Source organism: Lissotriton helveticus, chromosome 11, assembly GCF_964261635.1.
Source record: "Lissotriton helveticus chromosome 11, aLisHel1.1, whole genome shotgun sequence".
Taxonomy (NCBI): domain Eukaryota; kingdom Metazoa; phylum Chordata; class Amphibia; order Caudata; family Salamandridae; genus Lissotriton; species Lissotriton helveticus.
The window spans coordinates 680,458,680-680,472,631 of NC_136072.1; the positions used below are offsets into that span (position 1 = coordinate 680,458,680).

Genomic DNA, 13,952 nt, shown 5'->3' on the forward strand with positions numbered 1-13,952 from the left:
TTCTTTTCGAATTATGATGCTGTGTTACCAGAAGTCCCAAATTACAAGCATTTGAACAAGTGGGATCATTATAAGTCAGAGGACAGACTTGGATATTTTTTCAGTCCCACCCAGGAGCTAGACACACCGTATGCACACCGACACAACTTGACCTGCTTATTATCTGAGACGGAGAAGAAGTTCATTGAGCAAGTGGAAGATAGGTACACGAAGCAAAAACAGTTGCGAGATTCAGGGCAAGGTAGATTGGACGGAGGAAGAGAAGCAGCATAAGTCTAGAGGGAGTAATGGTCCAATAGCTCTAGATGAAGTGCAGAAGGGGAAGTTGTGTCTTCACAGACCACAGACGTATTATGAAAATGTCTATGTGGGTCATACTACGTGTGAACATACCTTCACATTGGAATACTAGACCAAAGATTTCCTGAAGAGCGTGGTGCAAGTGATTCCTACTGTGTATTTTGTTTGTGGAAAGAATGCGTATGTGAGGTTGCCAGAGAAGTGGTATGGAACTTGCTATCTAGCAATTATTTTTCCCAAGATTTATCACACAGAGGATTTTACACTCTTAGAGGGAGGGCCTCAAAGGAGGGTAAAGCGAGGGGAAAGTGCTGGAGCAATTGTGGGAGATGTGTTTGGAGCAGCGATACCTATGTTGGGTGTCATTTTGAATGACAAAGATACGGCGGTTGGCAATGAATACAGCCAAGTCATTAGTGCTGGTTGAGGGTGAGATGTTGTCGATTAGGACAATGGTTTTACAGAACCGTCTTGCCCTAGACGTCATTCTAGCGAAAGAGGGCGGGGTCTGTAAACGATTGAAGGTCCAAGAATGTTGCTCTTATATACCTGACAATTTTAAGGATCTGGAGAAATATATAAGCAACATTACTGCCATCCATTATGAAATTGAGGACCTGACACAAGAGAATGCGTGGGAGACGGTTGGCAAAGGATTTGGGAAGGTTGGAAACTGGTTTGCAAATTTGGGGAAGAGTTTCCTTGGGTTTGTACTGAAACCCCTTATCATAGCAGTGGCATGTGTGATTGGGTTGTGGGGTTTGGTAAGATTGTACAAGTGGTACAAGTCCAATAGACTGGCGAGATCAATGAGATCTCAAGAGATGCGAATGGAGAGGCTGCAGGACAGTCAATACCGCAGCTTGAGAGCGTTGGAAATGCTCAAGCGTGGGAAAATGGCCACGAGTACGGTTTAGAGCGGTTCTTACCCTGAGGATGATGTAAGGTAGTGATGACACGGGTCATCAAAGGGGGGAACTGAGAGAGCGCCATTTACAGTGAAATTTGTAGGGGTGCATCATATGTACAAGTAGTCAGCACCCGCATATATAGAGGACTTTAATCATGTTGAAATGTAATGTGGGATGGAGAACTAGAGTAACTGGTATTAGAAATCTGAAGAGCCACGGTTATGAATTACATCCACACTTGCTGTATAAACTAGAAATGTCGTTAAAATGAAATCTTTCACTATAAGAAGTGCGTTTAAACTAGCACTATTGTGCATTTAGATCTGCTTAGTGAAGTTAACTGTGCCTTTATATTTAAACAATTAGCTTAAACTAGAAAATGCATTTGCTGTTAAGGTTGGAGGCCTAGTGACTAATGTAAACTGTTGGGCCTTTAAATCGAGCTGAGGCCTAGTTCATAGAATTGTTGCAGGCCTGTTCGAAAGTTTTGCTTAGCATTTAGATGTGGAAATGTTTTATAAAAGAGGCTTTTAGAAGATGTTGCAACATTATTAGACTGTAAGGCTATTTGCGTATATTCCTTTGCAGGTGCATCACCAAGTAGATTATAGAGTAGAAGGGCCCATTGTGTATGAGAGTTAGAAATACGAGACTCAGACATGGAGGAGTAGACCAGGAATTTGAAGAAGCAACTAGAAGCCATGAAGAGTCTGGGACCCAAGGACGTCTGCATGGACAAAGATGGAAGAGAGCCATACTGGAAAGTTTCGAAGTTAACACCTCCGAGAGGGGCGTACCTGAAGGCGTGTCATTCACATTGTGGGGTTTCGTATTAGGGACAGCACCCCGAGGGTGGAGGCAGAGCAGATGGGCTGAGGAGCTAGAGAGAGCAGTCGGATGGCAAGGAGCTTGGCTAGGATTGAGAATTACACCTGATTCAAGAGAACGTGGGTGAACTTCTTTGGAAGTCACCACGGCTGACACCTTTTGCTAGGATTGACTGTTGTTAAGTAGGGATGTCACCTAGTATAGAGCAGGGATAGACTAATTTGAACTTATGTCTATTATCCCAATGAGTACCCGAACTCAGGTTATAGCGATTTTGTTCAGTCTGATGATTCTGGAATTGATCCTCGTATTATTCATCAGTCGCTTGAGACTTTTCCGTAGAATTATGTTTGTATTAGTCCCAGTGTATCTTTTGAACCTCTTGCTGAGGTGCTTGTATCTTCAGTTGTTTTTGGTTATGTAATAAATCTTCAAACTTAGTTTTGGTCGGTGGTTCTTGGGGGAAGCTATTGGGATTTCTAAAATTGTTGTTGATTCTATAGACAGGTTGCCTAATTCACTCTATGACCGGTAAAAAGGTCTAGTCGACCTGTGACGGGATTCTGGAGAATGGTAAGCAGACTCTAGAGGTAAAATCCCGCCTTTCCACTGGCTTTAATCGATCAACTCATTCAAAGGTTTGTGATGGCAAAGATGTATTCTTTTTAAGTGGTAGTGCAAAGAGTTAACAACTGAGCCTGAAGTGTATGCTTTTAATTGAAATTTTATTTATATTGCGCTTACTAACCAAGAGGAGGTGTTGAAGGTACAGTTATGTAAAAACTTGCATTAATTTGAGGAAGTCTTATGACCCCTGCCTTAAAAACGCAATATAAAATTACCATTAGACACTACCATAATGAAATTAAATAGGCCCAGTGTAAGTTCTACGAGGAGAAGATTAACAAGGCTGCTAATTCCCCTAGGGAGTTATTTAAGATAGTAAAAGCCCTGACAACTCCCCTTCACAATCCACTAGGAAAAGATGCAACAAGCTTGCAGCTTTTATTTAAAAAGAACTTGGAAAACATCTATGATTCACTTCGGTATAACACAGGTAATGATCAGAATCAAGTAGCAGACTCTACAGTGATCTCAGCCTCGCCAGTCCTGACTCACTTTCCAGCTTTGAAGGAGGAGAATACTCTGCTAGTTATGGTTAAAATCAAATCTGGCTCTCCTCTAGATCCTGCACCCCCCATATCTTACTCAAGGGTACAGAATACATTCTTCCCACCACAGCAGAGCTACTCACACTCACTAGATTACGGGACAGTCCCAAAGAAGTGGAAGCATGCAATCATTAGGCCCCTGCTGAAGAAACACCATCTACAGCCAGTGATGTTGAACAACTGCCGCCCTATCTCGCTCGCTATTACCTGCCCTGGGAAAAATACTTGAAAAATATGTCAAGCACAGGTTAACCCAATTTCTGGAAGAGAACAACTATTAACATCAGACACAGATGGGTTCCCGCCCACATCACAGCACTGAGTTGTGGTCCTGGTGGTCACAGAGGAGCTTGAAAGCATCCTGGAACAGGTGGGGGCTCTGCCGCAATTCTGCTCCTGGACACCGTAGACCACCTGTTAAGAAGGCTTGGGGAAGTCAGGATTCAAGGTAAAGCCCTAGAGTGGCTCACCTCCTCTTTGATGGATAGATCATGGAAACCACTGGACCACTATGCTAGCCATATGTGGAGTACCACAGGGCTAGTCATTCAGCCCCATGTTGTTCAACATTTATATGTGGCCAGTGACGAAAATTGTACAGGGGTTTGTGCTGTCTATTGTCTCCTTTGCGGATGGCACACAGTTGGTGGTCTGCTTTGCGAATGGCCCAATCTCAAAACATCATCAATTAGTGCCCTGTCTGCAAAATGTGTCTAACTGGATGGCCAACTGTTGCCTAAAATTAATCTGCAACAAAACAGAACTGATGATTCTGGGGGATAACCACTGTCCCAGGCCTGTGATCAGCTAGCCAAAAGGCATGGGAAACCCTCCCATTCCAAAATCCCCTATAAAGAATCTGGGCATGTGGCTTGATAAAGCACTAATGATGGACGATCAAACTAAATAGTTAGAGACCACATCTTTTGGCCTACTTAAAATGATCCGGAAGGTCATAGGGCTCATCCCGGAACATCTAATAAGAATTGTGATCCAATTCCTATTGGTGTCCCGGTTGGACTAGGGCAACTCCCTGTATTTGAGCTCACTGACATATGCCACAAATAGTCTGCAGATCGCACAAAATGCAGTGTCCAGGCTACTTCTCAAAATCCAAAGACACTAATCCGTAGAGGCGTCCCTGAAACTGCTTCACTGGCTGCCTACTGGTGCCAGGATCATGTTTAAATCACTCAGCTCGGCTCATAATGAATGGCAGGGGCCCTCTTAAAATCAAGGACCTCATCTTCCCATATGTACAGACAATATGTCTTAGGTCCTCACAAGACCGCCTCATGGGAACTTTAAGAACTAAGAGATCAAGATGGGGAGGCAGATCATTTTTAAACCCGGTCCCGAAGCTTTGGAACTCTAAGCCCCGGGAGCTGAGACTGCTTTAAGAGGAACCCAGCTTTTGGAAGAAGCTCAAGGCATGGTTGTTCCCACTTTAGCCGTCCAATCTTTCACTCTTGCTCTCAACACACTCACTTAGCGCTGGGAAACCCGTGGGTAGCCATGCACTTTACAAAAATCTAAACAAACATTAATTACAGTTTCGATATTACTAAAATCTATATTTTTGAAGCACCATTTTAGCTTAAAAATCTTGCGTATTTTGTAGCAGTCTATCATATTGTGTCTAATTCATGTTTAAAATAATAGTTTGCATATTCACAGTAATTTATGTCACAGGCAGTGACCTCATAGTACTAAAAATACACAGGTCACAATTCTCCGCTGCACCAACCAAGATTTAATTCTGTGGTTTGCTGGTTACACACAGACCCCTGCAGTGTATTTACTAATAGGCATTCATAATGTACCATAGTGCATTTGCCACGGAGTACCAACTTTTTAAAATGTATTTTTCATTTAAGTGTTCTTTTATATGTAGCTATCCGACGTTGAAACTTTGAGACTATTTGGTTTTTTAGCCACACCTTTTGTACAACTGATATTCTAAACTCAAATATTTCATAGTGCTTTCATACGTGATAATGAAGAAAATTGAGTTTTGGTGAAATAAAATATTTGCCTATGATCACGCAATTTAAGTAGGGTAGCCGTAATTTATCAAGATTTTCTAGTTTCATTTTGTACAAATCAAGCACTAAATGGGTATCTATTGGTCTTTCGTTATGTTATGGCTTTGTTTATAACATCTTTGTGCAGTTTTTATATAAGGAAAAAGTGACCTGAAGTAATTAAGGGCTCTCATGAGCGCCAATTATATTACACAAGGTCACAAATTTTTCATAGGCAAATTTGAGATTACGTGATTAGCCCAGAATCACAGGATTTCATTCTGGGAAGTAAACCTGGTTCCCCAGTTCCCAAGTTCGAAGCTCTGGCCGTAACACCATATGCTGGGTAGAGGGAGGGTGGCAGGCTGAAGCCAGCATAAGAACTCTATGTTTGTCTATTTATCACAGAAATATTGCTGAACATAGCAACAAAATACACCAATTTTCAAAACGTTTCTCGGAGGAATACTCCCAGAACCTTCCCCCCTCCTGGTTGAGAACAAGCAGCGGCAGACAGGATTGGGCATGGAGTTTTATAGTCCAGAGAAATACCAGAACTCTCTCTATTAAAGTATTACAACAAGGAGGTGAAGTGAGTTTGTATACCTGCAGTTCTTCTGAATTGCTTTATGTGATTTATGCAAGGCTGGACCCTAAAGTATTGTAAGAGCAGGTCCATAGAGTTTGTATACCACCAGTGCATAGCGGTTCCCACTGTGACCCTCTTCCCTGCAGTCAATTAACCTGCGCTCCTTTTCTGGTGGGGTGTATCTTGTGCAGAGGCCAGCTTGAGCATCCCCTTCAACATTGGAAGAAACTGCATGGAGCACTCCAACTTATTTACTTATTTATTTGAAAGGTTTTACATAGCGTTGGCTAGACCCAGAGGTATCTGAGCGCTTTACATGAGTATCAGATCATAGTTACAGGTTACATCGTTTCAAAGGTTACACAGTTATTAGAGCATGGCAACATAGTTACTTGTAAGGTCGAGATAAACAATAAGCACATATACGTAGACAACATTTCCACAAGAAAGTCTTTCTCTTATAGGCTGTGCTCCAACTTGGTGTGTGGCTGTTTGTGAGCTTTATGGTGTTGGGGTTCAGCCATACTCACAACCCTTAGGGACGATTTGGTTAGAGGTCAGAAATAGACATGGCGGAACATTTTCCAGTTCTTCTGGCTCAGAGGCATGGGTTGGATTACCTGTGGAATAGGCTGATATGCAGGCAGGCCTTGGGTTTGGATATCCTCTTGTTCCTCTTCCTCTGCATTGAGGGGATCGGCCTTGCAAAATATGTCACGTGCGGCATCGAAGGATTGGGGTTGCATCATGATATGCACCAGGAGTTGATCTCTATGCTGACGAAGGGCTTTTTTAAAGCAAAACGCTAAGTAGAATGCACACGTTGTGCCCTTGTAATCTGGGGAAAGGCACAGATTACACACCCTGAGTTAATCAGTCCAGGGGTATTTTACATCGCCCCAAGGACATTTTCTTATAGGGTATATGTTAAATCACGTTTTGAAGCCCTCGCTCCCTGAACTCAATGGAATGTGAAAAGATGGAGCCCTGACGTCCAAGTGTTATTTTACAATCTCCAACAGAGGTTGACGCAGAAAAAAATAAATATATATTTATAGCGGTTGCCCGTGAAGTGCTTTTCTCAGTGACAGGGGTTCAATTTCTTAACATGGGCACTTGAAACACGAACATCGAATGCATCAAGTCCAGGACCCACTTCAGTATACATTTGAACCCGATGGCAGGATGACTATGTACATACCCTACTAAGGGAGAAGGCATAGGATACCTTTTGAGTCTAAGAAACTTCTTTGAACAAAAACTTAAAACTTCCAAACCCAACACTAGAATGCAGAAGTATGTCACACATGCATGTGTACAGCCAAAAATGCTATGAACTTTTATTTTTTTAGGATCCGTCGGAGCTGTTTTTATATATATTACAAAAACATTGACTAAAAGCACAAATATCTTTCAACCTCACAAAGCAAAATCCTGCCATAGTAGTCCTTAGTACTGAAGGGAACTTCTTAATGGTGGATGTGTATTCTGTAAAAGGGCAGAAACTGTCACTCAAAGTGAAGTTAGTCAGTGGCTGATGTGGGTTGACAGATGACTGCCCCACAATGTATATGGTTGAGGATGAAGAACAATGTGAATGAAACCACAGACCAATGAATGGAGCAAGCGGTGTGAGGGTCCCTGTACATAGATAATATATGCACAATTTTAGTAAAGTTGAAAAGCCTTGGCTAACATAGATCTAAGAAGGATAGAGAATGGAAAGAAATAAGCATTGGCAAAGTACTGCCCACCAGCCCTGGCAACGAAGTGCGCTTCTAGTTAGGTAGCTGTGTGCATCTAATCATAAAAAATGCCTTAATTTGCTGCGCAAGAGAACCAGTTGCTGAAATGAGCTGACCAAGTGTTCCATGATGTATGCTTTGATGGACAGAAACAAAACGTGAATGACAGCTGAACAGACCAATGGCTGACCAAAAGCATTTTTATGTTTTTATTAATTACTTTTGAATTCACGAGACAGGTGAAAAAACCTATAACTGTTTCTAGGTCAGACACACAAAGAAAAAAAACACACAGAATAAGATATGGCCAGGAGAAGACTTTGACGATCTTAATAAAGGCAACTTAATTGTTTACCTGTATTATTTTTAAGCATTTGCATGGTTAAGGAATCTTGCTTGGGCTTCTCGGGGGTCATTAACTTGTCTTTAATCATTTTCTTTCTCTCAGCAGCAGCTTTTCTGGCTTCCAACTGCCTTTGCCGACAAGATTTAGCTGGCTCTGCCAACTTTCTGACCTCTCGGGGGAATGCACTGAGCACCTGGATACCACCATTTTTTATCTTTTCAGCTTGATTTTCTTCACTGCCAAACTCATCAGTGTTTGATACTTTATACAGTGGAAGCACGTGAAGTTGCTCATCCTCTGGAATCTTTCCAGTCGTACGATTATCTTCCTTTGTTAAAGTACACACCTAAAGTTCAAAGAATGACAATTAAAAGATGTAAAAGAAAAGTGAAAGCTTACAATAAAGTATCTATTGAATATAGGCTTTTGAAAACTTTCACTGTATTATCAGCATTGCTTAAAATAAAAAATTTAAAATAGTACCTCCATCACATACAACCCTATTGTTTTCATATCCCCAGAAAGACAAATTAACCCTTAAAATGCTAATAGTGAACACAACCTTTGACACCTATGTTGGTCAGTCAGTCATATTGTGCCATCCTGACTGATGCTAGTCAGGATTCAGAGGGAGTGTTGTGACGGATGAGAGAAGTTCAAGTGCTGCTAGATATAGCAGTATGCCTTTTGCCCGCTCCTATGTCAAGGCTAACCTAACACTTACGTCAGAGGACAGGACCATGATGTTATCAAATTGATTTCCATCCATAGGAACATTTTCACAAGGGATGCGGCAACACATGTAAAAAGCCTTATACATGTTTTTATATATGCAAACTAAGCACCCAGGAAAGAATCATGGTGTTCTCAAATTGATCAAAAGGTGCTTACCAATCACAATAGTAACAGTATTTCTTAGTTCATTTTTTTGCTTTTTCTGCACTTCAACTTGGTCCCTCACTCTAAGGTAGGAGTGTCAGTAGGACCTAAGGGGAGAAGGAAGGGTGATGGCAATATATTTCTAATGCGCTAGCATCCAACACTGATTTCTCGTAAAACGAATATAGTTGGTCATACCTTATATTTTTTCAAGTACATCAACAACTTAGGTATAGCTTGTTCATTGAATTCTTAGTTGGATCATATCCCATAATCCATTCCAGTAAGGCCATGGATTTTTAGTCCATAACTGTCTGACTAAAAATCCATGGCCTTACTGGAAGGAATTATGGAATATAATCCAACTAAGAATCCAATGAACAAGCTATACCTATGCCATTGCAAACTCTGCTTTGCTTCATTGAAGCGAGAGCAGGGAAAACTGCTCTCGCTTCAATGAAGCAAAGCAATTTGCTTTTCCATATGGGGAGCAGCATGTTAGCTGCTCCCCATATGGAAAAGCAATGCCGGCTCCCGCAGGAGGCGGGGAGCCGGAGGGACCGTGGGGGGATTGGAGATCCACCCACGGTCCCCAACGGTGAGGGCAAGCCCCGGGGGATGGGGTCCCGGGGCTACTAGTGGCCCGTGAGGGGGGCCACGCAGCCCCCCTCCCCATTAAGAAAAGATATATATATATATATATATATATATATATATATTTAAAAAAAGCCGCCCCTGGGGAATGGGGTCCCCGGGGCCCGGAATTGCCCACGGGAGAGGGGCCACGCGGCCCCCTTCTCGTAAAAAAAAAAAAATGTAAAAATATATATTCGGCGGTCAGGCACTGGCGGATGGGGTCCCCAGGGTCCAAAAAAAGTAAAAGGAAGGGGGGCCACCCAGCCCCCTTTCAAATTTTCTATTTTTAAAAAGACGCGATTGTCCCTAGGCCCCGACCCCTCACAAAAACACACTCGAGCCCTGTGGCGCGTTGTAAATTGGGGAATTAATTCCCCTTCAATACTGGGGGTCCCTGGGGGGGCAACTAGCCCACCAGGTACCTCCAGTAAGCGCCACAGGGCTGCGTTGCAGAGAGGTGCTTCAGGCCACGCCCCATTCATGTTTTTACAACGGAATTAGTTGTAAAGGCATATGTGTTATAAAGGCATGCATTGTAAAGGTTGTGTGGTAATAGCATTTGCATTGTAACGGCATGCGTTACAATGGAATGTGACGTTCCGTCATGCATCCGACCTGCAAACAATTTTAAACAGTCCAGTCACCAACAAATTTAAAGGTTAGTAACTCTTAACGGATACATTTGTTCCAAAGGTCATGGAGGACTGAGAGGCGTGAGGATGGAAGGGTAAGCAGGCTCTTCTACACTCTTAAGAACCTGATAAAGGAAAATGCTACTTACCAGTATGCATCTGCTCTTGGCATGTAGAGCTGCAGATTCGTACACTTTTGCAATAGATCGCCACCTGGTGTTGGACTCAGATGATTGCAGGTTGTTGTCTTCTTGGAAGAAGTCTTTGTAGTCACGGGATAGGTGACTACTCCCTTGGACAATACTGCGCATGGTCATCGACTCCAGCCTCAGATTGTTTTTCGCTATGATGGGAAATGATGGAGTTAGTATAAGTAAAAAGAAAGGATGTCCATGCGTGTAGATCTAAATAAGATGAGAACTGGAACGGATACAAGTCCCGGAGAGGCGGGAGGGCGTGTACGAATCTGCAGCTCTACATACCAAGAACAGATGCATACTGGTAAGTAGCATTTTCCGTTCGAGGCATATGAGCTGCAGATCGTACACTTTTGCATTGATGGTGCAGCAGTGTCTCCCCTAGCGGTGGTCGCTTGTATCCGTTGCAGTATTTTGAAACAGTGTTCTAAGGACAGCTTGGCCCACTGCAGCTTGCTGCTTGGCCTGCACATCAACACAATAGTGTTTAGTGAAGGTGTGTAGTCAAGGTCAAGGTCCTGGCTTTGCTGCAGGTCGCGCTGCTGCTGCGCTGCTTATTTTAAACTGCCCGTTTTGTATTTGTGTATTTTAATTTCGTTTTCCCCTGTTTTTAGGCGATTTGCCTGGGAGCATCTTCCAGCCCTCTCACCTGCATCTAAATGAGTTAACGCACCGCCGTTTGGCGGGTCTGGGTCCCGGGGTTGGTTTGGTGGGCGCCATCTTGCCTTGGGCTATTTAGATCTCTCACGAGCGCCATCTTTGGAGCGTCTTTACGCTCGGTGTGCTGATCGCCTCGCCTACTTAAGGCGGACTCGTCACCAGTAGCCTGGTCAAGGTACTGGCTTTGCTGCAGGTCGCGCTGCTGCTGCGCTGCTTATTTTAAACTGCCCGTTTTGTATTTGTGTATTTTAATTTCGTTTTCCCCTGTTTTTAGGCGATTTGCCTGGGAGCATCTTCCAGCCCTCTCACCTGCATCTAAATGAGTTAACGCACCGCCGTTTGGCGGGTCTGGGTCCCGGGGTTGGTTCGGTGGGCGCCATCTTGCCTTGGGCTATTTAGATCTTTCACGAGCGCCATCTTGGAGCGTCTTTACGCTCGGCGTGCTGATCGCCTCGCCTACTTAAAGTCGTCCTCCCCCGCGCAGCGGGATCGCGCAGTGGGACGCCGTCGCTTAGCCGGAGTCGTGCCTGAGTCCTGCCCGTCTGCGCCCGTCCGCGCCAAGGACGCGCAGGGCGCGGCAGATCTTAGGTATTTTTAGTCTCAGGTTCAGCTACACGGGATTGCGCTATGATTGTATATACTGCCGCCAAACTGCGGTTCTTAGGACGTTCTGTCCCGAGATGTATACATGCACCTTCACACCCGCTCTGTGGCCCTTATCAGTGCGCCTGTGGCCAGTGGGCAGTGGACTCTCCGGTTAAGATATGCCAGGAGGCTCTACCGGTCGCTTCGCGCAGCAACCGTCAGGTTCATGCTCTGCGTATCCGGAGCTTTAATGCGAGGTCTCTAGTTCTACACCACCAAGCCGTTAGGGACTTGATGCGAGATGAGGCCCCTGACATCGTGGCTATCACGGAAACGTGGCTGAAGGATGATGATACGGCCATTATTAATCTGGCATTTCCCTCTGATTTTTCGGTTTTCACCCTGAATCGATCGACTAGGGGAGGGGGCATCGCTCTCGCAGTGAGATCTAGTCTCTCTTGTTGTTGGTCTGCCCTTAACATCGCAGGCTGCGAGAGTGCTGTCTTTAAAATTTTGGTTAACCCTCAAGTTTTCCCTTTCAGGGATGGTAGTTTATCGCCCACCGGGAAGTGAGGTGGCATTTAAGGCTGCCTTCCCTGATGCTGTTAGTTCGCTGGCGGTGGGGTGTGCCAATTTCTCTATCTTGGGGGACCTTAATCTGCATTTTGAGAATCAGAATATCCCTACGGTGTGCTGTATTCTAGCCGATCTGGAGGCTCTTCAACTCCATCAAATAGTGCGGCATCCCACACATGTAGGCGGCCATACGTTAGATCCGTTCTTTACGAACTTGACAGAGGCCACAGTTACGGCCGTAACTCCGCTCGGCTGGACGGACCACTCTTTAGTGGCCATCGATGTCCCCGTGCCGGGAATTTCTCCATCCGCTCCCGCAAGGATGGTCTCCACACGGCATTGGAGTAAATTGAGACTTGAGGACCTTCATAGAGCCCTCGCTGCAGCGCCGTTGGGACCTCTGGAGGATGTAGATGCAGGCTACGATCGGTTCTGCTCGTGGATCACTAAGGCACTTGACTCCCTGATTCCCATCTCGACTAGGAAAATTAGTTCCCGGGAGTCAAGCCCTTGGTATGATAGTGCATTACGTGCACTCAAGGGTAGTTGTAGGCGAGCAGAGAGGGAATGGCGGAAGGTGTACGACAGCGGGAAGAAGGTCATCTACCTCGCTGCCGTTAAAATTTACCATCGTGCTATATGCCGGGCCCGGGCAGCTTTCTATGCTGCGGAGTTCGGAAATAGCCCTAACCCATCAAAAACCATCTTCAAAGTGGTAAAGGATCTTGTGGCAAAGCGGGCCTCGGCAACTATAACGAGTTCCACGGCGCATTGTGAGGCCCTTGCCCTGTTCTTTTTAGAAAAAGTTCAGAACATCTACTTGACATTCGCTGATACTAGGCCACCGGCAGGTACTCTATGTAACATCTCTGGAGATTCTCTGCTGCATGTGTTGCCCCCGTTGACAACTGAGGGATTTGACATCTTGACTCAGCAGGTGAAATCCGGGTCGCCCGCCGATCCGCTTAAGCCAGCCCTTTTTAGAGACCAGCTGTTTATGGGTCGTACTTCGGTACTCTCCCTGATTAACATCTCGCTGGCTTCGGGTACGGTTCCAGCAAGTTGGAAGCGGGCTGTGGTTTCTCCTATTTTAAAGAAACCCTCCTTGGACCCGGAAAAGCCGGAAAGCTATCGGCCTATTTCCCTGCTCCCCTGGCCGACCAAAGTCGTGGAGGCCCATGTTAACAAGGTTCTCTCCGACCACCTCACTCGAGCTAACATCTTAGACCCCACCCAGAACGGGTTCCGTGCTGGACACAGCACGGAGACCGCCCTTCTCACCATGGCTGAACATCTTCGCACAGTGATGGATGCAGGACAGACGGCGGCGCTTGTACTATTAGATCTAAGCGCCGCCTTTGATACTGTCTCTCATCCTATCCTGTTGCATCGCCTGGAGGAGATAGGAGTGGGGGGATCCGCCCTCCAGTGGTTCCGGTCCTTCCTCGATGGTCGCTTCTTCAGCGTTGCGGTGCCACCGTTCCAGTCCAAGTTCCATCCTCTGAAACAGGGAGTGCCGCAGGGATCCTCGCTGAGCCCCACGTTGTTTAATCTATACGTGAGACCGCTGGCTGAGGTTGTCAGGCAGTGGGGTATGACCATGGTGTCATATGCCGATGACACCCAGCTAGCGGTTACGATCAGCGGGGATGCGGACCAGGATGCACCCAGGTTTCAGAGTGGACTTAGGGCGGTGGCAAGCTGGATGAAGGCCAACTGTCTCCAGCTCAACGCGAAGAAAACCGAGATCATGATCATCGGTAGAAGGGCGGATCTCTGGGGGGATAGGTGGTGGCCTTCGGAGCTTGGGTCGGCCCCTCTTCCGGTGACAGAATTGAGAAACTTGGGAGTGTGGATGGATCCCACTCTCAG

The 13,952-nt window shown here is 45.3% G+C and overlaps 1 protein-coding gene across 1 annotated transcript in view; it reads right to left on the minus strand.

The window, feature by feature from the left end:
* Positions 1 to 13,952, minus strand: part of TET3 (tet methylcytosine dioxygenase 3) — a 386,815-nt gene that overhangs the window by 41,847 nt on the left and 331,016 nt on the right. Inside the window, exon 10 of the mRNA XM_078666542.1 lies at positions 7,925 to 8,261. Coding sequence (XP_078522668.1) covers positions 7,925 to 8,261 — 337 coding nt within the window. The remainder of the gene's footprint in view (positions 1 to 7,924; positions 8,262 to 13,952) is intronic.